We start from the raw sequence: 26,625 nt of genomic DNA on the forward strand, positions 1-26,625 counted from the left end.
TCCTCAGTAGAATCCTTGAGAGCAGGGTCTGTTAAATCAATAAATTAACACGAATTTTTATGGTACCTACTATGCTCCAGGAGCTAGAAATACAGAGCCCAAAACTAAAAAGTCCCTGCCTTCAAGAACCCAACATTCTGTTGAGGGAAATATACCTACGCACAAGTAAATCTAGAATATACAATAAGTAAAAGAAGTTAATGGATATGGGGGTGGTGGTAGGGGTTGATGGAGACACCAGCAGCTGAGAGGAAACAGAAATGGTCTCACATAGGAGGTAGTACTTGCAATAAGCTTTCAGGGAAGGTATGAATTCTCAGAGATGGAGATAAGGGGGCAGTGCATTCTAGGCCCTGGGGACAGACTGTTTAAAAGCATGAGAGATGGGATGCCCTGCATGCAACTGACCAGGAAGGAGACCATTTTGCCTGGAATGAAGAGTATATAATAGGAAGTGAAGTATAATAAGCTTGGAAAGGTAGGTTGGAGGTAGATTAGGAAGGACTTTAAATATAAAACAAATTTATATTTCATCCTAGAGGAAATAAGAAGCCACTGGAACTTACTGAGCAGAGTGACATGCTCCCACCTGAATTTTAGACCAATAATCAGGGTAGTTGTGTACAGCATGGATTAGATAGAGCAGGGAAAGATTGAAGGGAGGGAAACTAATGAGAAGGCCATTGAAATAGGACAGGCAAGAAGTGATGAGGGCTTGGACTCAGGTTATGGCTATGTGAGAGGAGAGAAAAGGAATGATGGGAGAGATGTAGAAGAAACAGAGTTACTGGACTTAGCAATTAACTAGACATGAGGGATGAGTGAGAATGGAATCAAGGATCCCTCTTAGGTTGTAAACATAGGTGCCTAGAAGAATATTGGCTCCTACAAGAGAAATAAGGAAGTTAAGAAGAGTGTGGTTTGAAGGGAGGGAAGGGGAAGAGAGAGAGGATACTTGAACTCATGGGAGCTGATGAAATCAGTAAGAAGAAGGTCACAGAGAAGAGAAGGAGGTCCAGGACACAGGTCATGGAGGATGATACAGCAAAAGATCCTGGGAGGGATTAGCTAGAAAGGCAGGAGGAGAACCAAGTGAGAGCAATGTCAGAGAAGGGTGACAGTATCCAGGAAGAAATGGTGGTCAGCAATGTCGGATTCTGCAGAGAGGTCAGTAATGATGTGGAATGGGGGACAGGAAGTCATTGGATGTGCCCAGTAAGAGATCACTGATAGGGGCAGCTAGATGGCACAGTGGATAGAGCACTGGCCCTGGATTCAGGAGGACCTGAGTTCAAATCCAGCCTCAGACATTTAACACTTACTAGCTGTGTGACCCTGGGCAAGTCACTTAACCCCAATTGCCTCACCGGAAAAAAAAGGGAGAGAGAGAGAGAAAAATCATTGATAACTTTGGAGATGACAGTGTCAGATGAAAGATTAGGTAAGAGACCAAATTGCAAAGAGTTGAGAAGTGATATGAGAACAGCAGAAGTGCAGGCAAACTCTTCAAATAGGTTTTTTTCCCTAGAAATTTTGCTGTAAGATGAAAAGATAATGATGGTTTAAAGGGATGATAAGGTAAAGAGAAGAGTTGTTTCCAAGGATAAAGTGGGTATGTTTGTGGGTAGCAAGGAGGAAGGCAGTTGATAGAGACTGGATATTAAAAAGAGAAGGGGTAGGGGTGGGTGGTTGTGTAGGGAACATGAGAAGGATCACCTCTTCAGAGAGGGAAGCAAATGAGAGAATTGAGGATGAGGAGAAGGGTCTGACATGTAAAAGAGAGAAGAGAGATCTCACTGCAAAAGGCTTCTCTATTCTCAGTGAAGAGTGTGGCTTTTGTATCCTCTGTGCCTTCACACCTACTAAATGCTTCATAAAAGCTTGTTGGTTTGGATTAGAGACAGCAAGAAGGGAGGCCTCTCAGCAGGGAGGAGAAGAGCGAGTGCTGACTCACTCCCTCTTTGGAGCAGCTGCTGCCTCTGTACAAGGATTTAACCCTTGGGCTGACTTTTCACAAAGGGCAGCCTGCTCTGTTCAAAAGGTCCCTTAATGGAAAGAGCAGCTGTGTAGCTCTTAGAGCCTCTGAGGAAGATCCAGGAGCTGCTGAGGGGCCTCTGCTCAGAGCCCGACTGTTGTTTCAAAGAAGGGAGGAAAACAAATATATGCAGAGGAGAGAGAGTTGTAAGCACCCAATGTTGTTCCTGGTTTTCTCAAAAACAGGAGAGATTAGAGGCACCTTTGTGGGGCTAAGGGAGAGAAGGTGTTTGTGCATGTGTGAAAGGCTGTGCTTTGCAAATGTGGGAGTCTGATGAAAATGAAGACATTTTTCTCTTTGCTCTCCCTGACCCATGTGCACTGTTAAATTCAGGAAGGAAAATTGAGTCTTAAAGCTCAATCATTTAAGATGTGTCTAGTGTATAATATTGCATACCCATTATGTGTCAGTTACTCTAGTTGGAGACTTGAAGTTTGGGTTCCAGGACTGGACCAGGTCCCCTGAGTGCCAGGCCTCCTTTCAGTTTGTCTTTGTATGCACAGCACATTTTGATGTTACAGGAGAAACAGAGCCTCTGGTGGCCCAAGGGCCATCCTTGAAATAAGGGAGATCTGGGTTCAGTGATGGTACAGTGGAAAGAATGTTAGCTCTGGAGTCAAAAGACTTCTGATCCCAGTTCTGATGCTTGCTACCTGTGTGACCTTGGGCAAGTCACTTAATGTTTCTGAGGCTTGGGGGGTGGCATGCTATTTAGTGGCTAGGACATTGGAATTGTTATTTCAAGTATTGGTTTCAAATCCAACCGGAAACCTTTACTAGCTATGTGAACCTGGTCTATCTCTGAGCCTCAATTTCCTCATTTGTAAAATCAGAGAGTTGAATTCAATGTGCTCTCAGGTCCTTTCTACTCTAAATTTATGATCCTATGATTTACATTGGAGAAGGGAGTTCTCACACTGGGAATTCTCAATACTGATAAATTCACAGATCCAGACCCTGACCCTTAAAAAAAATTCCTAGGCTCTAGAATATTGCTTTGCACATAGTAAGCAGTTAAAGAGTGTTTGCCATGTTAAATTGAATAAGATTAAATTAGGGATCATCTGACTGAAAGGGAGTTTGAGGTCAGGTAATTTATTCTCCTGGGCCCCCATGCTGAACAGTACCAGACAGAAAAGAATTTATCCAATTTCTGAAGAATTCCAGATGAACCTCTTTAGTTCAAAGGCTGACTTAGTCCTGATTTAGCATTGAACATTCCAGGTCTTCAAAAATGGAAACTATGGGTAATGACTTGAATAAGTTTCTCAGGACCAGCTAAAGACTACAGATTTATCTGCCAATCTTGAAGGTTGTGATGATTAGGATGTCTAAACAATTATGAAAAGAATGTTGTTGAGTCTCTTTTGCCTCTTTTTGTATCCTTACTGGCTTTGTACAGTGCCTGATGTATAGTAGACCTTAATAAATGTTGATTGATTGAGAATCTCAAAGAGTTTAAGTGACATCTACAAGGTCACACTCCTAGTAAGTGTCTGAGGCAGGATTGGAATTGAGATCTTTCTGACTCCATATCCAACCCTCTCACCTGACCATCTGGCTGCCACTAGATACAGTGTTGTAGTATCCATCTGGACACCAAGAAGAGCCCATTGGATTCAGTCACACTCTGCTTTTCAAAAAAAGGAGTTCAACAAATGTTCTTTAATCTCCTATTATACGGCAGACTTTGGAGTGGAGGGGCTGGGGTTGTGGAGGGCACACACAAAGATGAATAAGTCCCTGCCATCAAGCAGCTTGGAATTGAGTAAGGAAATAAATGTTTTGACAATTTTTCTTTCTCTGGTTGCAGTGCAGGAGGTGATGCCTCACTAGAAAGTGTGACTACCTTGCCTAGTAAGTAAAGACTTGGCCCTTGACTATCATAAAACCTGGGTGTGGGGTCTCCTGACTAAGGTATCCTGAGAGCAAAGCTGAAAAAGGCATAATGTGACTCCTGTTGAGTGCCTTTAAAGGGGAGGAAGAATGATCTCTTTCCATTTATCTCCAGACGTGACCGGTGTGTTTAGGCTGGCAGAGTTTATACCTCCATAACTGTGTATACCTGCCCCTGGGGGAGCCAATCCTTGGAGTCTGTCCTGCTCAGCTGCCTGCCTCCAGTTCAGACCTAGCAGATATTTTATCTTCCTTGCCTTTCATGGATTGTTGCACTGGGACGTAGGGCTAAATAAAGCTCAGCTTTGGGGAAGGGGTGTTCACTCTGATCTCATAGCTTCCCCGGTTGAGAGCTGTTTGCTTTTTACTCCCCCTCCCCCTGCCAGATATCCTCCGAAAGTTTAATAGGAACCTAACAGGCTTCGCAGTGGGCGTGGGGAGTGCTGATGATGCCAACGCCTTCCTCAATCAGGCGGTCCCAGGAGCAAAGGCTGAGTATGGCATTGGGGGAGGGGTGAGAGGGGTACATGGAATGGCTCATTGTAGACCCCTTTCTGACAATAACAGCAATCCTGTCCTTGTGTCAGTGTTCCACATGCATAGGGCAATGGGCTTTAAGTAGCTTCCCCCTCAATAGGCTCTAATCATTCTCTTGTCTGACCTCACTAGCAACCAATGTATAACCAAGTTAGCCCAGCCAAGACCAAGATTTAAGACCATGGAATCAATCAGAATTGGCCATACCACCCAAGGACTGACCATGTTCGGAATCTAAATCCAGTGCCCTTTCCCCTTGCATCACCTTACCTCATGTCCCAGAGGGTCCCCAGGGAGTAAAGTGGCATTCTCTAGCTGTCAAAATTTATCAACTACAAAAAAATCCTTTACTCAGTTGAACTATAAAAAGAATCCATCCAATGAGCATGGCGTGATGATGCTGAAGGGATCTCCCCTCCTTCAGAGCCTCATTAGTGACAAAATATAGGATTATAATTATCCTAAGAGGGGGAATCAGTAGAAGTTGCAAAGAGGTAAATCTAGGTTCACTATAAGCAAAAAAAAAAAAAAAAATCCCCTTTCAAATAATTGGAACTAACCCAAAAGGGAATAAGCTGGCTTAGGAGATGGTGGGTTCCTCCTCCCTGGAGGTTTTTTTGTTTTTGTTTTTGTTTTTTTAGTGAGGCAATTGGGGTTAAGTGACTTGCCCAGGGTCACACAGCTAGTAAGTGTTAAGTATCTGAGGCTGGATTTGAACTCAGGTACTCCTGACTCCAAGGCCGGTGCTTTATCCACTGCACCACCTAGCTGCCCCTCCCTGGAGGTATTTAAAGCGTGGTCTGGGTGATTTCTTGTCCCAGGTATGGAAGGGAGATACTCAGGGCAGATTGGATGAGAATCCTGCATCTACCATCTGTATGACCAAGTAACTCGGCCTCAGTTTCCTCATTTATAGAATGACAATTTCAGACCAGGTGACCTCTGAGGTCCCTTCCAGCTCTCAATCTATGAAGCTTCCAAGGTTTCTTCTGAAGCTGAGATTCTGTGAGATCATGTAATCTAAAGCCCTTATTTTATAGATGAGGACACTGAGGTGAAGAGAGGTTAGATGGATATTACAAAAGGTTAGCTCTATTGCACACAATTGTATTACTCAATTACACAATCCAGGTAGTAAGTAGCAAAGCCAGGGCTGTTTGAAGTACAGCAGGACTATTTTTAGTAGATTCACCTAAACAAAGAACTGTGGAAGGTGGAGAGTCCTGGATCGGGAACCAGAAAACCTGGATTTGAATCCCTCTCCCTGGACCCCACCATAATCCATTCCCCAAAGAGAGTTTAGAATTCCCATCCCACTTCTCTACTTAAGCTCAACCTTTGGAAGGTGACATGACCTAATCCCAGACCTTGGAGGCCTGTGTCCTATTCCTGCTACCATCTGAACCTAGGCAAGTGGTATCCATCTCTCAGCATCATTAGTACCTGCCAAAGGCACTAATCCCAGTAAGATCTCCATGGCAGTGGCTTTGAGAGGCAAAGAGGATAAGTCTCCTTTCCCCCCATATTCAGAAAGAAAAATTGTCTTTTGCTCCACAGGGACCTTATAAAGCAAGTCCAAACCCTGGTGCAGAAGATGAAAACTGACCAGGTAAGTTAGAGGCTGACTGGTTTAGGAAAAAACAAAAACTAAAGTTCCTAATTCGATATATCCTAATAAAAGAGATTGGGGGAGGGAAGGGGGGAAATGGGCCACCTCAAAAAGTAGTGATTGTCCCATCACTGGAAACATGCAAGGAGAATATGAATTAGCATCTGTGAGGGTTACCCATAGGCTCACAGCTCTAGAGCAAGAAGGGAACCTCAGGGGACATCTAGTCTAACCTCCTCAGTTTATGAGTAAGGAAATTGGGGCCCAGGGAGATTAAGAGACTTGTTGAAGAAGGGCTTTCCATAAGGGATAGATGCCCTCTATGATCCTTTTCAAAACTGCAATTCTATGCCTTAATTCAACAAAGATGTATAGAGTGGTATCTATGTGTTTGGTGCTGCTTTGTGAAGAAGTCAAGTTAATAAGCATGTATTAAGCACCTACTATATGCCAGGCCCTCTGCAAAGCACTGGAAATATAAATCAGAACACAAATCATGACAGCCCTTGCCTCCAGGGAGCTTATATTCTAAGGAGCAAGACTGGAAGGTGCCAGAGGGGCAGGTGGACTCCTTGGGGTACACCGCTTCTCTAGCAAAAATGAAATGAAATAATATGTTTAGCATTCTCCTTCCTCCATATAGAGAATTGATTTCCAAAGAGACTGGAAGGTGGTTACTCTGCTTATTGGGACCACTGACCTCTGTGACTACTGCACTGACTCAGTAAGTAACAGCACTGGGGGCTTCTCCTGCCTAGGCTTTCAATGTGGAGTTCCCAGAAAACTTTTTGGGAAAAATTCCCAAAAGCATACTCACAACATGTCCTCAATCTTTTACCCCACCCTACCCCTAATCCTGTCCTCAGGTCTCTCATTTCAAAACTCAGCTCAAGTGTCTCCTCTTAGACCTATCCTGATCCCCTCAGTTGCCAGGACCCCCTTTGGAAATTACCTTGTATTGGTTTTGTATATATTTGGTATTGTTTATTATCTGTGTGCACATTGTTTTTCTTCATTAGAATGTAAGCTTCTTGAGGGCAGGAACTATTTCATTCTTGTCTTCCAATCCCCAGTACCTAGCATGGTGACTGGCTCAAATCAGTCAACAAGTATTTATTAACCCTACCATGTTCAGGGCACTATGCTAGGTACTGGAGACATAAAGACAAAAAATAAAACAAAACACCAGTCCTGCCCTCAAGAAGCTTACATTGTAATAGGGGAGTGTCACCTCTGTGTATATATATTTAAAATGTAATATATATTATATACACACATACATATATATTACATAAATACAAAGTAACTCGATGAGGAATCAGGAAAATCTCATGCAGGAAGTGATGCTGAGCTTTGAGGGCAACTAGAAATGATAAGAGATGAAGATAAGGAAGGTGTCTGTTCCAGGCATGGGGGCAGCCTATGCAAAATCATGGAGACAGGAGTTGAAACAGGAAGTCTAGTTTGGCTGAAATGTAGAGTGCATGAAGGAGAGTAACATATAATAAAGGCAGAAAGAACGGAACCAGGTTGCGAAGGACCTTTCTTATCAAACTATCATAAAGTCATAGAACTTACCAGAAAGATCCCATGATCCTTGATGTGGAGCTAGCAGGGAATCACTGGTGATCTAGTCTAGTCCCAACATTTTACAGATGAGAAAACCAAAGCCCAGAAAGGTGAATCAGTCAAAGATGCTACTGGTCATAAGTTCATAGCAGAGGCAAAATCAGAACCAATGTCCTTTAACTCAAAATCCCAGGTTCTTCACACTTTCCCATCCCAGAGCATTCCAAGACTGCAACAAGGGAGCAAGTAAAGGGCCCTTGGTCAAATCCCTAGCTCGGTGCTAATATACTTGTCATCCTTTTAGTTCCAATGGATCCATAGAAAAGGACTTGAGAGGTTTAGAAAACTAAGGTCTGATAATAAAAAATAAAATAAAATAAAAATAAATTTTAAAAAAGGAGAAGAAAACTAAGATCTGAATTCCTAGGTCTGCTATTTACAAGTAGTATGATCTTGGGCAAGATGTTTAACCTCTCTGAGCCCCTGTTTCTTTTTCTGTAAAATGACAACTTTCTTTGCACTACTTACCTCACAGCACTGTTATGAGTATCAAAGGAGAGAGTAACAACAATGAAAAGACACAGGTCTATAGGACTTACAGTTTTTTTTGTGTGGGACAATGAGGGTTAAGTGACTTGCCCAGGGTCACACAGCTAGTAAGTGTCAAGTGTCTGAGGCCGGATTTGAACTCAGGTCCTCCTCAATCCAGGGCCAGTACTTTATCCACTGTGCCACCTAGCTACTCCCGGACTTTAACATTTTCTTTTCTTTTTTTCCGGACTTTAACATTTTCAAAGTGTTTTGCTTGCAATTACTCTCTGAGAATTATTCCTAAAGTATTTAGCATTACAAGAGGATATGGGAACTAAAAATGTGAGTTGTAACTGTAGATTTCAATGGACTATAAAGGGAATCTGTCCCTTTCTCTTTCTCAGATAAAATTCTTTCAAGACCATTCAGTGGCATCTTGGGCAACCCTTCCCCCCATCTTTAGTTGTTTTTTCAGGCATTTCCCTCAAGGGTCCTGTCCCTGGTATAGTGGGGAAAGAGCAACCAATTTGAAAACAGGGGATGTAGGATCAAATCCCATCATTACTTCCTGTCTTGGGAAAATCCCTTTATTTCTCAGAATCTCATCTGTAAAATGAGAAGTTTGGACTCTAAGGTCCCTTCTGGTCATAAATACTATATATACGAATATATAGTATTTATGCTTTCAGACTCAGTTGGAAGTGAAGCACGATCAGCTGGTCATGGCCAAAGATCGGAGTAGAGAACAAGGTTTTGGTTCCAGAGTAAAGAGTGAAAATTGAATCATCTCTCACATTCTCTTAACCTAACCATCTCATTCTTTCCCCCCTTTCTCTTGACAGAATTTATATTCAGCCACCAAATTTTCTGCTCACCTCCGAAATGCCTTGGACTTCTTGCACAGAGAGGTGGGTTCAGCAGCCTCCTCTCTCTGGGAGGAATTCATAAAATCACAGAGGAGAACTCAACTATCCCTGTGTTCTAACAGAGCAGGGGAAGATGGCAGAGGGCTGGGCTTCACATGCCACTTATTGGGGTTCATATCCCTATGTATTTCCCATTTTCCTTTGGAACCTTGATGCTCAGAAATCACAGGTCTTATAAGAGAACTCTGAAAGCTGATATTAATTGATCACTCAATTAGGCAGTGTTTAAGAGCTTACTATGTGCTAGACACTGGGGACAGAGTGAAGGCCAGTTTGTCTGGCCCACCAGGATGAAAGCAGAGAGTGTAAAAGCTAACTTGAAACTTAACATTAAAAAAACCCCCAAAACTAAGTCATGGCATCCGTCCCCCATTACTTCCTGGCAAATGGAAGGAGAAGAAATGGAAGCAGTGTCACATTTTATATTCTTGGGCTCAAAGATCACTCCAGATGGTGACTGCAGCCATGAAATTAAAAGATGCTTGTTCCTTGGAAGGCAAGCTATGGCGAACCTGGACAGCATACTAAAAAGCAGAGACATCACCTTGTTAACAAAACTCTGTATAGTCTAAGCTATGGTTTTTCCAGTACTAATGTATGACTGTGAAAGTTGGAATATATAAGGAAATCTGCATGCTTCTGAATCAATGCTTTGAAATTGTGTTGGTGGAGGACTTTTGAGAGTCCTCAGGACAGCAAGAAGATCAAATCAGTCAATACTTAAAGTAATCAATTCAGACCATTCACTGGATGGTCAAATAATGAAGCTTAAATATTTTGGCCACATGAGAAGACAGGACTCATTGGAAAAGACCCTGATGTTGGGAAAAATTAAAGGCAAAAGGAGAAGGGGATGGCAGAGGGTGAGATGGATAGATAGTGTGATGGAAATAATGAACATCAACTTTGATAGACTTTTGTGATAGGAGAGGAGAGAAAGGCCTGGCACACTGTGGTCCATCAGACACGATGGAAAAACAAGAACAACCAGGCCAGGGCCTCCTATTGCTGCTTAGCTGTTGGCCCTAGGTCCATTTTTGCCCATATGGCTTCCTGTGAATCAGGCCGAGTCTGCATCCCCAGTGACAGCCCTGCATGCCGTGCTGCAAGGAATTCCTTGCCACCTCCAAGGCTAGAAATGGAGCTAATAGCTCAGATGCCTCCTGAAGGCTTCGAGTTTGGGCTTAGATTTAGAATATCCTGAATGTCCAGGTGAAGTCCCCATTTAGCTCTCTTAGCCTTAATGTCTCTCACAATTAGGCAAGGACAATGATATATGATATATTTCACAAGGTGGTTGTGAGAAAAATCTATTAGGACTTTCAAAGTCCCTCCCCAATGAAGGCCAGAAGTCAAACTGTCAAGGAGCCCTTTGGCCACCAGCCGAAGCAGTTAAATGCATGTGTAAAGGGGACCCATCTGTGCAGCCTAATTTAGAATGGATCTAGTTCTGAATAGTACCTTCATGCTTTGTGAGGTTAATCTTTGGGTAGAAGATCAAGGAGATTTATCATCTCACCAGACTCAAGGGTCTGACCATGTCATTGTCTTGCTCAAGAAAATGCAATAGCTCCCTACTGCCTTCCAGATCATTTATAAATCCCTGCATCTCTGGAAGCATTGGATATAGTGCTAGACTTGAAGTCAGGAATATCAAAATTTGAATCCAGCCTCACTCATTTTCTAGCTGTGTGATTACTAGACAAGTCACTTAATGTCTGTCAGTCTCACTTTCCCTATCTGTAAAATAAGGGCAATAATAGCACCTACTGCAAGTGAGGTAACACATGTAAAGAACTTTGCATACCTTAAAATGGTGTATAAACGCTAGTTATTATTATCCTTCCAGGTTGATTTCACAATACTGTTACTCACACGGTACCCATTCATTCCAGCCAAACTTAATTAGCTATTTCCTGTGCACAGCAGTAAGTGAAATATATGACATTTTCCCATTACTTCCACTGCTCTATTATATCAAGTTCTGAGGTTTGCAAAGCACATTATCCCTTTTCATTCTTACATAAACCCAATGAGGCAAGACAAACAGATTTCATCATCCCCATTATACAGATAAGCAAAGTGAGGCCAATAGTAGTTTAGTGTCTTTCCAAGGGTCACACATAGCTATTAAATGGAATCTATGTCTGGATATTAACCCAGGTCTTAAAGAAACCTGTCACAGAGTCGATGTTAGGGCTATTAAGTAAGAGTCTGGGTATGGGTTTCACAGAGTGGGTGATTTCACATCTCATCTCTGTTGCTTGCTTGCTTGCTGTGGGGTCTGGGGTCAGTCACTTTAGCTCTTTGATAAAGGTAAGTTTCAGCTTACCCTTTCCGTAGAATGGGTCTTATGATAATAGTTGCACAACCCACTGCCAGTGTGATAAGAAAAGTGTTCCATAAAATTAAAATAACTGCATCAACATGAGATGTAATTACTAAGGATTTGAAGCAATTCTGGCCCATTTTTCAGCTACATCCTTTTATTTAGGTACCCAGAGCCTTGGTCAATCTCGTGGACTTTCTGAACCCCATGATCCTGCGGCAGGTGTTCCTCGGTAACCAAGATAAGTGTCCAATACAACAGGCAAGGTAGGCATAGGATTTGAAGAAGGATTGTATCTGTTGGTCTGGTTCATGAAGGTTGCTGATATATAGCTATTGGCCCATCTGGTTCTTCATGTGATGCCCCATCTTTTTTGGAAACCAGATGTTTAGAGGGAGCATTGGTCTCCTGGAACTGCCTATTTTGATTTGTGCCTGCCCATTCTCACTGATGTATGGGCCCTGGCACAGATTACTCACACACAAAATGCAAGGCTGGGGACATCCATGTCTGTGTGGGCAAGACTGAAGCAAAAGATAATTTTTAAGGGAGAAATCCAATTCCTGACAAATATTTATTAAGTATCCACTATCTGCAAGGGAGCTGCTAGATGGTGCAGTGGATAGAGCATTGGTCTTAGAATCAGGAAGACTCATCTTCATGAGTTCAAATTGCTTATTAGCTGTGTGACCCTGGGCAAGTCACTTAAGCTCTGTTTGCCTCAGTTTCCTCATCTATAAAATGGGCTGAAGAAATGACAAATCCCTGTAGTATATTTGTCAAGAAAACCTCAAATGAGGTCACAAAGAGTCAGACGTTAGTGAAATGATTGAACAACATCTGCTAGGCACATGGGATACAAAGATAGAATGAAAACCAGTCCCTTCCCTCAAGGGGTTTACATTCAACTGAGGAATAAAACATGCATACAAATAAGTATGTATGTGAATATATTTTTTTATTTAGAATTTTATTTTTCCCAAATTACATATAAAAACAAATTTTAATGTATATTTTTAAAACTTTATGTTCCAAATTCTCTTTCTCCTTTCCTCCCCACCCTACCTTAAGAACTCAAGCAATTCAATATAAGTTATATATGTGATTATTTGAAAAGGGAGAGAGAGGACCCTAACAACTAGGGGAAGTAGGGAGAGGATATGGCTTGTAAGCTGAGCTGGATTCTAAGAAGTATAGCAAGAAAGGGAATGCATCACATGGATAATGGGGATCATACCCTGGTCTTCTCAATGGGCAGGGGAGGGACTGGAAAGAGAGAGAATTTGGAACTCATTTATATATACATGTGCTGGATCTTGAGTTAGAAGGCCCAGCTTTCAATCTCAGGTTTGCTACTTCCTTCCTACCTGAATGATCTGGGGCAGCTCAAGCCTAAATTTTAGTCTCCTCATCTGTGGAATGAAGGGATCAGACTAGGTGACCTGTCAGATGTGTTACAACTCTAAATCTATGAGCCTAAAGTATTCAAACATTAATTAATTTGAAGGATAATCCATTTTTATAACCTGTTGACTTCCCTTTATTCAGTCTTCATTCAGTAAGCTACTCAGCTACCAAAAACGTGATTACTATCATTTGTGATAGGAAAACAGTTTTAAGGCACACAAGTGGTAGTCTAGGGACTGGATCCAGCCAATGTGCTAAGACCAGAGTGGGAGCTAACTGGGCAATGTCTCCGAGTTTGCCCTGGCCCAAAGCCTGGATTCCTTGATGCCAAGATGATTCTTCTGTGACTTCTTTAACCCACCATATTGCAGCTTTTTGTGTAACTGCCTCCTGATGGTCAGAGAAGGATCTCCAGAGCTGGCCAGAATGAAAGAAGTCATCGAGGACTACCAGGTAAGACATGAGACAGAGAAGCTCTTTGTGTCCTCCATTTCCACTGACCAATACTACTCCTATTGGGACCCCCAAGAGAATGGGAAAGAGCCAGTTAATAAAAATTGAGGGCACACCACCCTAGCAGCCTCCTGACATGGTCTGTCTTATATGAGATGGGCATTTTACCCCCACCCCTTCTCAGATCTAATCCTTTCCTCTTTGAATCTCAGGCCACCCCTTGCTCTCCTATCATTTTCTAACTTTATGTCCATGTCACATAGCTCTTACTTGAGTTTAAGCTCCTTGAAGACAGGCACTGACTGTCATATTTCATTGTTACCCCAGAACCTCATGCAAATCATTGTAGATAATGATACCAAATAAATGTTGAACAGAATTCAATGGACCTGCCCTTGTTAGTGGAAGGTGCAGTTTCCCACCAGATTTTCATGTAATCAAATTTACCTCATCACTGGCTCTTTTCAGTCTTAGAGTTAGCAGGTTTAGCTGGTAGGTTTACCATAAAAATGTATAATCAAGCTAAAATGCCCATAAAGGCCAACCAGAAACAAGTTCTCCACTTGAGGAGGGATGAGGTGAGGTGGAACAGGGAAGAGTAGAAGGTCAAGGGTGTACCAAGGTTGACCCTGATGTAATTTCTCTGGGTAACGTTGTGTGAGACCCCTCTGGCTTTGATTCCTCCATCTGTAAAACCAAGATTGTACCAAGTAATCCCTAAGGTCCTTCAAGCTCTAAGTCCTCTGCTCTTATGATGCTGACAATTTTCCAGGAAAAGTCTCCTCATTTAGCCTTCTCCTTGACTCATATAGTTTCCTAGATTATAGATTTAGAATTAATAAGGAAATTGGAAGTCATCTAGTCTGATTCCCTTATATAACAAATAAAGAAATTGAGGCCTAGAGAAGTAAAATGTCTTGACCAAGATCAGAAAAATAGTAAGTGCCAGAGATACCTTTAGACTTGGATTTTCTGACTCTAAACCCAGTTCCCTTTCTATTGTTTCATGCTGCCCACAGGCTTTCTGTTTAACCATAAATAAAAAGGGTTACTAGACCTATCTTCACTTCTTCTTCTTCTTTTTTTTTTTTTGCTGTCTACTCTCATTACCTCCATTTTCTCTCCTTCCACTTACTTCTTTTTTGTTTGTTTGTTTGGTTTGTTGTTATTGTTGTTGTTGTTGTTGTTTTGCAGGGCAATTGGGGTTAAGTGACTTGCCCAAGGTCACACAGCTAGTAAGTGTCAAGTGTCTGAGGCCGGATTTGAACTCAGGAACTCCTGAGTCCAGGGCCAGTGCTTTATCCACTGTGCCACCTAGCGGCCCCTCTTCACTTCTCTTTGAAAGAGTTAATGAGTTTGTTCAGGAAGTGTTCTTGAGCCAAGTCCCACTGCTGGATGGAAGCCGGGGCATAGAGGATTTGGAAAGAAGTTTAGGTTGAGAGGGTAATGGGACCACCTGCCCAGATGTGGTTGTTTTATAACATAGGGAGGGTGGGTGGTGGCTTTCTAATGGTAAGAGTTGATGGCCTGGGGAGTAGGATGTCCAGAAGGGCCTTCTTGTCCAGAAATGCTAGCTTGGGCATTGAGACCAGGCTGTTCCTCTTTCCCTATTTCAGAGCAGCATCCGACACTTGGTGGAGTCAGGCCATTATGACACTAGAGAGGACTTCACGGTGGTACTGCAACCTTTTATTGAAAACACCAGTCTTGCCTTCCAACCGGTATGGCCCCTTCTCCTGCTCCTGCTCCTGTCCTTACTGCTAACCAGCAAGCTCATTTTGGGAGAGTCAGCTGAATTCTTCTTTTTATACTCCCTCTGCATCTCCTCTTCTCTTCCTTCAAAGTCTGATTCACCTTTTCCATGAAGCATGCCCTGGAACAAATGCAAAATCTTACACTAAGGTTCAAAAAGTCAACTTCACAAGTATAAGATAAAAGTAGCATGGTTAGCTAGTAGTTTTCTGAGGGAAAAAAAATCTGGGAATTTAGGAGACCACAAACTTATCATGAGTCAACAGCATTGTAAGGTGGGCAAAAAAAAGCTAATACAGTCTTGGGCTACTTTGAAAGATTAGTGTCAAGGACTAGGGGAGGTGATAGTCCTGATAGTCCTCTGACCTAATAAGACCACATCTAGAGTATTTTAACTTCTGGATTCCACACTTTAAGAAGGACTTTAACAACCTAGAAGACATTCAGAGGAAGACAACCAGGACAGTGAAAGGCCTTGAGCTTATATATACCACATGAGAATTAGTTAAAGGAACTGGGACCTGAATAATAATAGCTATCATTTATATAACATTGTAAGGCTTACAAAGTTCAAAGCAAATATTACTTCATTTTCTCTTAGAATAGCCTCTGGGAGAGAGGTGCTATTATTATCTCCATTTTTTCAGACTGAGGTTTATAGAGGTCAAGTAACTTGCTCATGGTCACACAGCTAGTGAGTGTCAAAGGCAGGATTTGAACTCTGGTCTTCCTGATTGAAGGTTCAGCCCACTATCTATTTCACCACCTAGATGCCTCTAAAAGGGGGGAAAAACTTGCTAGGGTGCAAAAATTGGGAAGGGGTGGCAGAAGTGTACTGAAACCAGTGCAGGAGAGATTGTTGTTAAATTTTCAGTAGGAACATTTTCACTTAAGAAATTGCTACAGTGGATAAAGAACTGGCCCTGGATTCAGGAGGACCTGAGTTCAAATCCAGCCTCAGAAACTTGACACTTACTAGCTGTGTGACCCTGGGTGAGTCATTTAACCCTCATTGCCTCTCCCCAAAGAAAGGAAAGAAGGAAGGAAGAAAGAGATTGCTACAAATTGGGGCTTGATTTGCAGTTTTGTTGAATGTCTGCAATCAACAAAGTGATTGAAGTGATGAAGAAATTTTTAATAATGCAGATTAAACATTAACTTGTGTTGTTGGTACATTTTTTTTATTTGAAGAAGCAGTTGTCAAATATTTACCAGCATTTCTTTGGGTGGTCATGATAACCTTTCTTTGAATATTTAAAGGACTGTCAGGTGAACAGGAATATAGACACATTCTGCTTGTGCCCAAAGGGCGGGACTAGAACCAATAGGTAGAAGTTGCAAAGAGGCAAATTGAGGTTTCACATAAGAAAAAACTTCTGAAGTCTAGCCATCAAGGAGTTTGAATGGGCTGTCCCAGAGGGGGTGGTCTCTAACTCAGTGAAGGTTTTCAAACAAAATGTAGATATTGACTTGTTGAGAATATTGCAGAGGGCATTTATGTTTGAGCACTATTGGACTAGGTGGCCTTTGAGGCCCTAAACAACTGAGATTCCATGATTTCCCCACCAGCTAGAAATATTCTTTCTGCCTTTGTTTTCCCAGAGCACCTTGCCTAGACCTCTCCTCTGCCCTATCATATTTAATTCCATACACATTAAGAACATAAGTTGCATGAAGGCAATGGTTATATTGTTTTTCATCTCCATATTCCCAGCTTGTAGCACGGTTCTAAAAGTTCAAATGAGTTGAAGTTACATTCTTAAGGTTAGCCACAGCCTGGAATTCTTAAAGAAACTGAGAGGAATGCCGTTATTTATAAAGGAACAACTCTATACTGTGTTTTCAGTACTGAAAAACAGAACATAAGAGAGATCTGAAAGTGGCTTGGTGGTCTCCTCTCCTCTCTCCCCTTCTACTAAACCCATCCTTCATTGGTGGGTGATGGGAAGGATGAATGAGTAATATAGACTACTCCCATTGAATTAGATTAAGTCCTTGAAACTAGTGAAAAAGAATGGGCTTGGGGCATAGAATCATTGTCAAAACAGCTCTACTTGGACCTGGCCCTTGGGCCAAAGCCCCAGTTTTTCAATCAATGAAAATCTGCCTTCTCTTCTATCTTTCCCTCTCCATTGAGAGAGCAAGAAACAAAATATGTCACAAACATGAATAGTCAAGTAAAACGTTTCCCAATTGGCCATATCCCTCCAATGCCTCAATCTGCACTCTCCCACCTCTCTTTCAGGAGGTGAAAAGTGTGTTTCATCAGGAGTATTCTGAAATCTTGGTGGATCACTGCATTGATCAGAGTTCCTAAATCTTTCAAAACTGTTTGTCATTCCAATATTATAGCTATATGTAAATTGTTTTCCTGATTCTGCTCATTTTATTCTACACTGGTGCAAACAAGTCTTTCGAGGTTTCTCTGAAATCATCTCCATCATTTCTTACTGCACAATAGTATTCCATTACAAACATATGCCATTGTTCGGCCATTCTCCATTTGATGTGTACTGTCAGTTTCCAGTTATTAGACACCACAAAAAAAGAACTGCTATAATTGTTTTTGTATATATGGGACCTTTCCCTCTTTCTTTAACCTCTGTGGTATTAGTGAATCAAGGGGCATACATACTGTAACAGCTTCTTGAACATTGTTCCAAATTGTTTCTCTGAATGTTTGGACTAGTTCACACCTCTTCCAACAGTGCATTAATGTATCTGTTTTCCCATAACCCCTCCAACATTTGTCATTGTCCCTTTTTCTTTACTTTGCTGATCTGAAGGGTGTAAAATGGAATTTCAGCGTTGTTTTCATTTGCATTTCTCTAATTGTTAATGAATTTTGAGCATTTTTTCATGCGGATATGGATTCATATGGATGTGGATTTTTATTAACTGGGGATGGCTCTAATTCTTATAAATTTGAATTAGCTCCTATCCATCCTAGAAATAAAACCTTTATCAGAGAAATTTGCTACAAAGATTTCCCCTATTTACCTGCTTCTCTTCTACTTTATTTTTTTGGTGGGGCAATGAGGGTTAAGTGACTTGCTCAGGGTCACACAGCTAGTAAGTATCAAGTGTCTGAGGCCGAATTTGAACTCAGGTCCTCCTGAATCCAGGGCCCGTGCTTTATCCATTGAGCCACCTAGCTACCCCCTTTTCTTCTACTTTTAGCTGCATTGCTTTTGTTTGTACAAAACTGTTTTTAATTTTATGTAAACAAAATGGTCCATTTTATTTTCTGTGATCCTTTCTATCTCATAATTATTCACGGACTCTTCCTTCATCTATAGATCTGGCAGGTGATTTCTTCCTTGTTCCTCTAATTTATGATATCACCTTATCTCCAAGTCAAGAACCCATTTGGAGTTTATCTTGGTATAAAGAGTCAGATATACCTAATTTCTACCTTTTCTCTATTCACAAATAGTGAGTTCTTACCCTGGCATTTGGGGGATTTAATCAAACATTAGGCTAGAGTGCTAGTTTGCATGTGGATATTATACCCAATTTGTTCCATTGATCAACCTCTCTATTTTTAATCAATTACAAATTGTTTTGATGATTACTGCTTTGTAGTATAGTTTGAGATCTAGTACAGCTAATGATGTAGTATCATTTGAGATCCAGTACTGCCAAGCCCCTTTCTTCCCATTTTAAAAATTGTATCCCTTGAAATTCTTGACTTTTTGTTTCTTCAAATGGATTTGGTTATGATTTTTTTTAGTCCTATAAAATAATTCTTTTGTAATTTATTTGGTATGACACTGAGTAAATAAACTAATTTAAATATTATTGTCATTTGTATTTTATTGACATCCTACTCATAAGCAAGTAATATTTATCTAATTACTTAGGTCTCTCTTTATTAGTATAAAGAATATTTTGTATTTCTATTCACGTAACTCCTATGTGTGTCTTGACAGGTAGACTTTCAAGTAATTTATACTTTTTATAATTATTTTAAATGAATTTTTCTCTCTATTGCTTCATGCTGGATTTTTTCAGTTATATGCACAAATACCAATGATTTATATGAGTTTATTTTATATCCTGCAACTTTGCAGAAATTATTGTTTCAATTAGTTTTTTAGTTGACTCCCTAGGGTTCTCTAAGTAAACCTTCTTATCATCTGCAAAAAAGGAATAATTTTGTTTCTTCTTTGCCCTATGCCTATTCCCTCAATTTCTTTTTCTTGTTTTTAATTACTCACTAGTCTTTCTATCAGGAGATAGAATAATAATGGTAGTAATGGACATTCTTGCTTTAACCGAATCTTATTGGAAAGGCCTTTAGTTTATCCCCATTATTGATCATGCTGGCTTTTGATCTTTAAAAGATGCTGTTTCTCAAGCTCCTTTTATTCCTATGCCTTATAGTGACTTTTCTTTTAAAAAAAGAGGAATGGGTTTTTTATCTTGTCAAAAGCCTTTTTCTATATCTGTTTCTATGAGCATATAATTTTTATTGTTCTTGTGTGTTAATTAATTGATCAATTGAATGGAATTTAATTTCTCCCATCAGGATGGAAGCCCAGATGTCTCCTTCTTTGCACCAGACTGTATCCACCCAAATCAGAAATTCCATTCCCAGCTTTCCAGAGCCCTTTGGAACAATATGGTAAATGACCAGGATGCTTACATTTATACCAAAATTTATGCAAAGGAGCTATCTTATTCTCACCCTTCCATTTTAGCTAAGGAGTTAGGGTACCAGAGGGGGATCTCTGTCACACCACAAGTTAGGGGAAGAACAGATATCCCTTCAGAAACCCCAATACCATTGTTTTCACCTGACTAGAGAGTGTTCCAACATTCTATGGGATCTGTGACTTCTTTGATATTAGTATTCCTTCCAACAATGCCCATCATAATCCATCTATACTTGCCTGTCCTAATGGGAGGTGGTAGCTTAGTATAGAAGACAAAGTATTGATTCTGGATTCAGAGAATTTAGGTCAAAGTCCCAGCTTTGCTACTGGGACACTGTGTGACCTTAGGCAAGTCATTTAACCTCCCTGGGCCTCAGTTTCCTCATCTATAAAATGAGATGATTTGACTACATGGAATTTAAGATCATTTCTGACAATAAATCTGTGATCTCATAGTGATCTTCCCATTGGTTCACCACAGAGGGTCTACTTATCATGTTGTAGGTGTTTTTTTTTTTTTTTACCAGATCAGAGGTTCTTAACTTGGGGTCCATGAAATGTGTGTGCATGTATAAATTTTGATCCATATAATTGATTTTCTTTATAATCCAATGTATTTTATTTTATGCATTTATAATAATAATTATGAGTAGGGGACCATAGGCTTCCCAAAGGGAATCATATTTTTATGAAACATAAATAGGTGAAGAACTACTGCCTTAGGCCTCTTGACATTGCATGAGTTATTCATTGATTGTTCCTTATCTAGCTATGTAAATGTCCCATCTTTTTTCTTCCCATTCAAAAATTTCTTGATTATATGTATATGTAAATGAGAATGGGCTCTCATTTGTGTAAGAAGGTATATAATGGGCCAATCAAATTGTTGCAGACAAAGAGAAAAGGAGTAGGAAGATGGATTTCTTCCCAGTCTAGCTAAAGAAGATGGAATGAAGAGAAGGAAGAATGGGCAGATTGTTCTTATGGACTGAGATGGAAATGTAGTATTGCCAGTAGACACCATAGCTGAGTATTCTATGTTGCTGTTCATTTGTTGAGTCATGACCCCATGGACCACAGCATGCTAATACTGTCTATGGGGTTTTCTTGGCAAAGATACTGGAGTGGTTTACCATTTCCTTTTCCAGTGGATAAAGGCAAACAGGCATGTAGAGTCTTAAAGAGCTTACACAGCTAATAAGTTTCTGAGGCTAGATTTGAATTCAGTTCTTCCCAATTCCAGGACCAGCAATCTATCCACTGAGCCACCTAGCTGCCTCTGAATATTATATAGTAGCTCTTAATTCTTTTTTTGTAATGGACTACTTTGTCAATCTGGTAAAGCCTGTGGACCCTTTCTCAGAAGGATGCTTTTAAGTGTATAAAATAAAATACATGGAATTACAAAGAGAGCCAATTATTTTGAAATACTGTTATCACATATTTAAAAAAGCAAGTTCACTAACCCCAGATGAAGAACCTCTGTTCTATAGTAACCTGGAATGGCTTCATTGAGGAGCCCAGCCCCACAGAACTTGGAAATTATTGGAGGGACTCTTTACCTGGGATGGGGCCAAGGACTGTCAGAGGAAACAAATTCACTAATCTCCACTACTGCCTCTGTTTTCTTTTTATAGCTTCAACCACTAGGGAAGAAGATGAATTTCCTGGATTTGGCAGCAGATATAGCTCTATCCTGTCCAACCCAGGTAACAAAGCTCCTTCTTGCTTCTTCTCAGAGGGATCGCTGTTGTGACCTTTCCCTTAAACTGATCTCCTTCACCTCTCCTATCTCAAGCCCTTTTGCCCTTCAGACACTGCCAATGCCCATTTCCTTGGCTTTTCCTTTTCCACTTAATTGGAAAAGGTTGTTTGTAGATGGTGATTGGAGATGGGCCCCCAAGGAGTTTGGCTGAAAAGGGAATGGTAAGTGTAGCTTTGGAAAGGGGAGAACAGGGCCAAAGCAACTTAAGAGAAGATTTCTATAAGGAAGGAGATGTGAGTAGAACAAAGGAAACAGAAGTCAGAGGAATGTGGGTAGGCCTTTGAGAAGAAGAGAGATGAGATTAAAGAATCTATCCAGAAAGCTCTTTTCAAGGTTGACTGGAAGAAGAGCAAACAAATGTTTGGGGGAGTTATTCAGGAGCAAAATACAGAAGAGGCACTCAGTAAACCCTAGTGATGCCCCATTGCCTCTAAGAGGGAAAAGTGGAGTCTGGGTGAAGGTTTTTTGTTTTTTTTTTTCCAATCAAGAATGAAGATGAAAAGGGAGAACTCAAGAATTATGCAGAGAGAAACTAGTAGGGTTGGAAAAAATCCATGCATTTGAGCAGTGACTCAAAAACTGGTTTTGAATGGGGGTAGATTGGGAGAGTAATTTGAAATTCAGTGTTTCCAATTTCTTAACTAGTCTACCTCTGGTAGCTTTTTAAAAAACCAAATTAGGCCAAAAACAGAGAGACAGCAAGAGATAGGATAGTGTGATACAATGGAAAAAGGGGTGGGATTTGGGATCAGAGGGCCTTGGTTTAAAAACCATTTCTACTTCTTGTATGACTTTGAGCAAGTTACTTGAGTCAATTAATCAATTGTAAACTGAGGCAGTCAATCTCTTGAGGGAATTTAGATCCCTCCCCCCTACCCCCCCAAAGGAGAAGACACCTGGAGTAGCAAAGAACAGTTCTTGAGATTTAATTCCCCCTTTTCCCTAAAGGGAAGAAAATCAAAGGAAGAAGATGCCTGTGAAATTAAAGGTTTTTATTAAACAGGGATGGGAAAAAACCATGCATATGGGGACTGACAGCCTATGCTGACAGCTCACTAAGCAATGGATGGGGAGGGTTTATATATCTTTTAAACAAAGGAAGGTGAAGAATTTGTGGGGAAAGATGGGCTTAGGAAGGGAGTCTGTAAGCCCCATCCCCAAAGGGAAGGGAGAGTGAGGGTTCCCAGGTATCAGAGTTGTGGTCCTTTAATACACAAATCAGAAGACTTCCTTGGTGATAAGTGGTCCATAGTTCAGGATATTCTCTGAGATCCCAATAACCAACAATTAGGGAAGTGTCTAGAGATAAGGATATCTTTTAAAGGTCCAAAAACCACCCAATGGCTTTGGGTCTACTTCAAAGCTGGTATGAACTTAATTGGCTTCAGAGCTTCTGATTTTCTACATGTCCAGCTAGGTTTACTCTTGGTCTCAACAAAGGATTGTTGGTGTGTCAAGTCAATACAACCAGTGCTCATATAGTTCTTCTGGTTACCTGGATAATTGAGGGGAGGGGCACTCAAGTAAATCAAGGTATCCATTTTCACACAGTAAACATTCATTAAGAACCTTCTATGTGCCAGATACTGTGCTAAGTGCTGAGGATACAAAGAGAGGCAAAAGACAGTCCCTGCCCTCAAGGAGCTTACAGTCTAAAGGGGGAGCAACATGCAAACAAATATATAGAAAGCAAGCTATGTACTAGAAAAATAGGAACTAATTAACAGAGGGAAAGCATTGGAATTAAGATGAATCAAGAAAGGTTCCAGTGAAAGATGGGATTTTAATTGATACTTGTTGTTTGTCCTTCATTTTGAAGAGGACCATGACAATGGAATGAAGTCATTACTTGAGCTGAATTGGATTTAAGTGAGGAAGGGCTGTGCAAGGTCACCAACCTCACTCTCTCCTCCAGAGCCATCTGGGTCCAGTGGCAAGATATATATCAGGATGACTGGAGATGGCCCCGGATGTTTGAGGCAATTGGGGTTAAGTGACTTGCCCAGGGTCACACAGCTAGTAAGTGACTGAGGTGAGATTTGAACTCCAGATCCTCTTGACTTCAGGGTCAGTGCTCTATCCACTGTCCTATTAGCTGCCCTAGAGATTTAATTGAGCCAGAAAGGTCAGTAAGCAGAGGGGATAAGGAAGAGTTACTTTATCTAGACCTCAGTTTCCTGTAAAGTGAAGGAGTTGGGCTAGAAGTCTTGTAAGGTTGAGAAGGAGGTGATAGTTGTGGACCTTGCTACACTATTGAGTGGATGGAGGAATGGCCAAATCTTTGTGGTCAGTCAGTCAATGTATGGTTTATTAAGCACTTACTATGTGTCAAGTACTATGTTGAGGATTCATAGAAAGGCAAAAAGTCTTTGCCCTCAGGGAGTTCACATTCTAATGCAAATTACTATTTACCTAGAAGATATGTATAGTGTAAGCAATTCTTTTAAAAATTTTATTTATTTATTTATTTTGCAGGGCAATGAGGGTTAAGTGACTTGCCCAGGGTCACACAGCTAGTAAGTGTCAAGTATCTGAGGCTGAATTTGAACCCAGGTCCTCCTGAGTCCAGAGCCAGTGCTTTTATCCACTTCACCACCTAGCTACCCCAGAGGTAGAATTTAAACCTGGACTTCCTTGACTTCAAGTTTCCGTACCCCTGTGCCTCTTTGAAAGACAGTATGCACATCTCTTTCCCCTGTGATGAGCAATCCCAATTCTGCTTTGTTGAATGGGCACATCTTCCTTCCAAGTAACCTATAGAGGTCCATTTCTGAGAGGCATGGTTGCTAAGCAACTCTGGAACCCATTCCAAGAGGGTCCATCTGTTGGCAAGCACATCTTTTGCTACATAAGACAACTCACTCTGCCAGCCATGGGTTCCATCTGTTCCATTCCTCTGTGACTTAAAGCTATATAAATCTGCATGTGTGTTAGGGGGCCAGGCAGCAAGCATTTTAAATGGAACCAAATCTAAACATAGAGGTAACAGGCAGGACCTGAGCAGGGGTAGGAGAGGAGGAAAAGGTGGCTGCCAAGTTTTTCATTCCCTCCCCTCCCCCTAATTAAGCTGTAAGATAGACGTATTCCCCTTGTGCCAGGTAGAATGGCTTCTCATTTTTAGCTATTTCTAAAGTACTTTCTCTTGGACAACTTTTTAAAGTTGACTCTCTGTTATCCATATATACTACTGGTCATCCCATTGAGCATGTAAGTGGAAAGATCTGGAGCCTCAGCAGGTCTGCCTCTTTCAGGAATATATGTTTTGGATGGGGCACTACCTAGGAAATGCTGAGTCTCCCCTCTGGCCACCAGAAGTGCTGAACAGAAGTGGCCAGCACATAGATCTATCCTCACACCTATTCCCATGGGATCTCTATGGAATGATCACCATTACACATGTGATGGTGCTTCTACCAAAGCTTCGACTTCCTTTCTTGTGAGAAGGCCTTAGAGCCTAAAGACCTTGGGAGGCATACTTGCCAGCTTGGGAAGAAAGGAAGCTAACTCAAGTTCAGGGCTGGAGGGTAGGGTTTGACAGAAAGACAGAGATAGAAATAGGGAATGAGACAGAGATAAGGAGAGAGATAAAGAGACAGAGACAGACCAGGAGAGTGAGGGAAGGATGCCCTCTTGTCACATCAAACTCAATGTACCCTTTACTTTCCTCTCAAAATAAACTCTCCCCACCCCCCACTGGAGTTTCTATATTTCTACCAATAAGACTATTTTTCCCAGTGGAACACATCTTTGCAAGCCACACAAGCAATTCACAGCAGGGATGTTTTGGAGAGAAACTCAGAGGTTGGGGGAGGGGGGGAGGACGATGTAGGTTGATTGGAACAGAATCAAATTCTGGGAAGAAGGAAGTGGAGGAAAAATGAGAGAATTCCTCTGTTCAAGCCTTCTGTCTGAGCACAATTGCTGCTCAGCAGCCCGGTAAAGGGCTTTTCATCAGCACACAGTAAGTCAACAAGAAACACTAAGAGCATACCTAGGCATATTTTAAAGCCGGGAGGGTAGAAGTCCCTCCATGAGCATTTTCAGAAGCAGGTGCCCCAAGACTCTGTGTGGACACTGTCTATGTGGGTTCTAAGGATTGGGCCTTCACTGGCCAGTGTGTTTCCTACCCCCCCCATTATATTGGTGACCCACCCTGGGAACTTCAGTCACCTTAACTCAAACAAATTTCTCAATTTGGATTTTAAAGTCCTTTATAATACCTTCCCCCTAGTCCAGTCAATAGAATATAACCAAGAATTGTTTTATTTTTGTCTTTGTATCTGCCTAGGCCCAAGAGTTTAATATATGCTTATTGATTGATTGGCCTCTCATATCTAATCCATTGTCAGTTACTGAGTCGACCCCATTTGGAGTTTTCTTGGTAAAGATACAGGAATGGTTTACCATTTCCTTTTCTAGCTCATTTTATATCTGAGGAAATTAAGGCAAACAGGATTAAATGACTTGCCCAGGGTCACCCAGCTAGTAAGTGTTTGATAAGGGATTTGAACTCAGGTCTTCCAGACCCCAGGCTAGGCACTCTATCCCCTAGCTCCTCTATTCACTAGCTGCTAGGAGTCAACAAGCACTGTATTTATTAAGTACTTACTATTGCCAATTGCTGTGCTAATTGCTTGAGATATAAAGTCAAAAACTGTCCCTGCCCTCAAAGAGTGATGCTTCCTCGCTAAGGTCTCTAAGCCTCTCCATTCTATATCATTCCATTCTGTGCTGCTACAACAATCCTGGCTTCTGTTACCTTACACTTGGTCTTCTTCAATAACTTCCTAGCTGGTTTCCCTGACACCAGGACTTTTTCCCTCTAGGTCATGTATCTGGTTACTCTTCCTATATAAATCACTTCCTTCCTCATTTTCCATCTCTGCTCAAAGCCTATATATGGTAAGGTATTTAGATGAAGCCCCTTAAGATGGGGGGAGGAAGCACTCTAAATGCTATGAAACTGTCCTATATACCCCATGGCCTGGGTTACCAAGTCCAGTGCTTTCTCTCTCATTCTGCATGCTCATAGAGATATGATAGATAGATGGATGCATGGATGCATGGATAGACAGACAGACAGACAGACAGATAGATAGATAGACAGACAGACAGGTAGGTAGATGGAGCATTATATTAAGTTCTTACTATATCCTAG

General features: G+C 41.2%; 1 protein-coding gene across 1 annotated transcript in view; it reads left to right on the top strand.

Annotated features, from left to right (window-relative positions):
• PLB1 (phospholipase B1) overlaps positions 1-26,625 on the top strand; it is a 180,606-nt gene that overhangs the window by 95,398 nt on the left and 58,583 nt on the right. Inside the window, exons 32-41 of the mRNA XM_043980996.1 lie at positions 3,849-3,892; positions 4,318-4,426; positions 6,026-6,077; positions 6,721-6,801; positions 9,020-9,085; positions 11,598-11,698; positions 13,211-13,292; positions 14,909-15,013; positions 19,576-19,671; positions 21,340-21,411. Of these exons, the coding sequence (XP_043836931.1) occupies positions 3,849-3,892; positions 4,318-4,426; positions 6,026-6,077; positions 6,721-6,801; positions 9,020-9,085; positions 11,598-11,698; positions 13,211-13,292; positions 14,909-15,013; positions 19,576-19,671; positions 21,340-21,411 (808 nt within the window). The remainder of the gene's footprint in view (positions 1-3,848; positions 3,893-4,317; positions 4,427-6,025; positions 6,078-6,720; positions 6,802-9,019; positions 9,086-11,597; positions 11,699-13,210; positions 13,293-14,908; positions 15,014-19,575; positions 19,672-21,339; positions 21,412-26,625) is intronic.

Source organism: Dromiciops gliroides, chromosome 2 (assembly GCF_019393635.1).
Source record: "Dromiciops gliroides isolate mDroGli1 chromosome 2, mDroGli1.pri, whole genome shotgun sequence".
Classification (NCBI taxonomy): domain Eukaryota; kingdom Metazoa; phylum Chordata; class Mammalia; order Microbiotheria; family Microbiotheriidae; genus Dromiciops; species Dromiciops gliroides.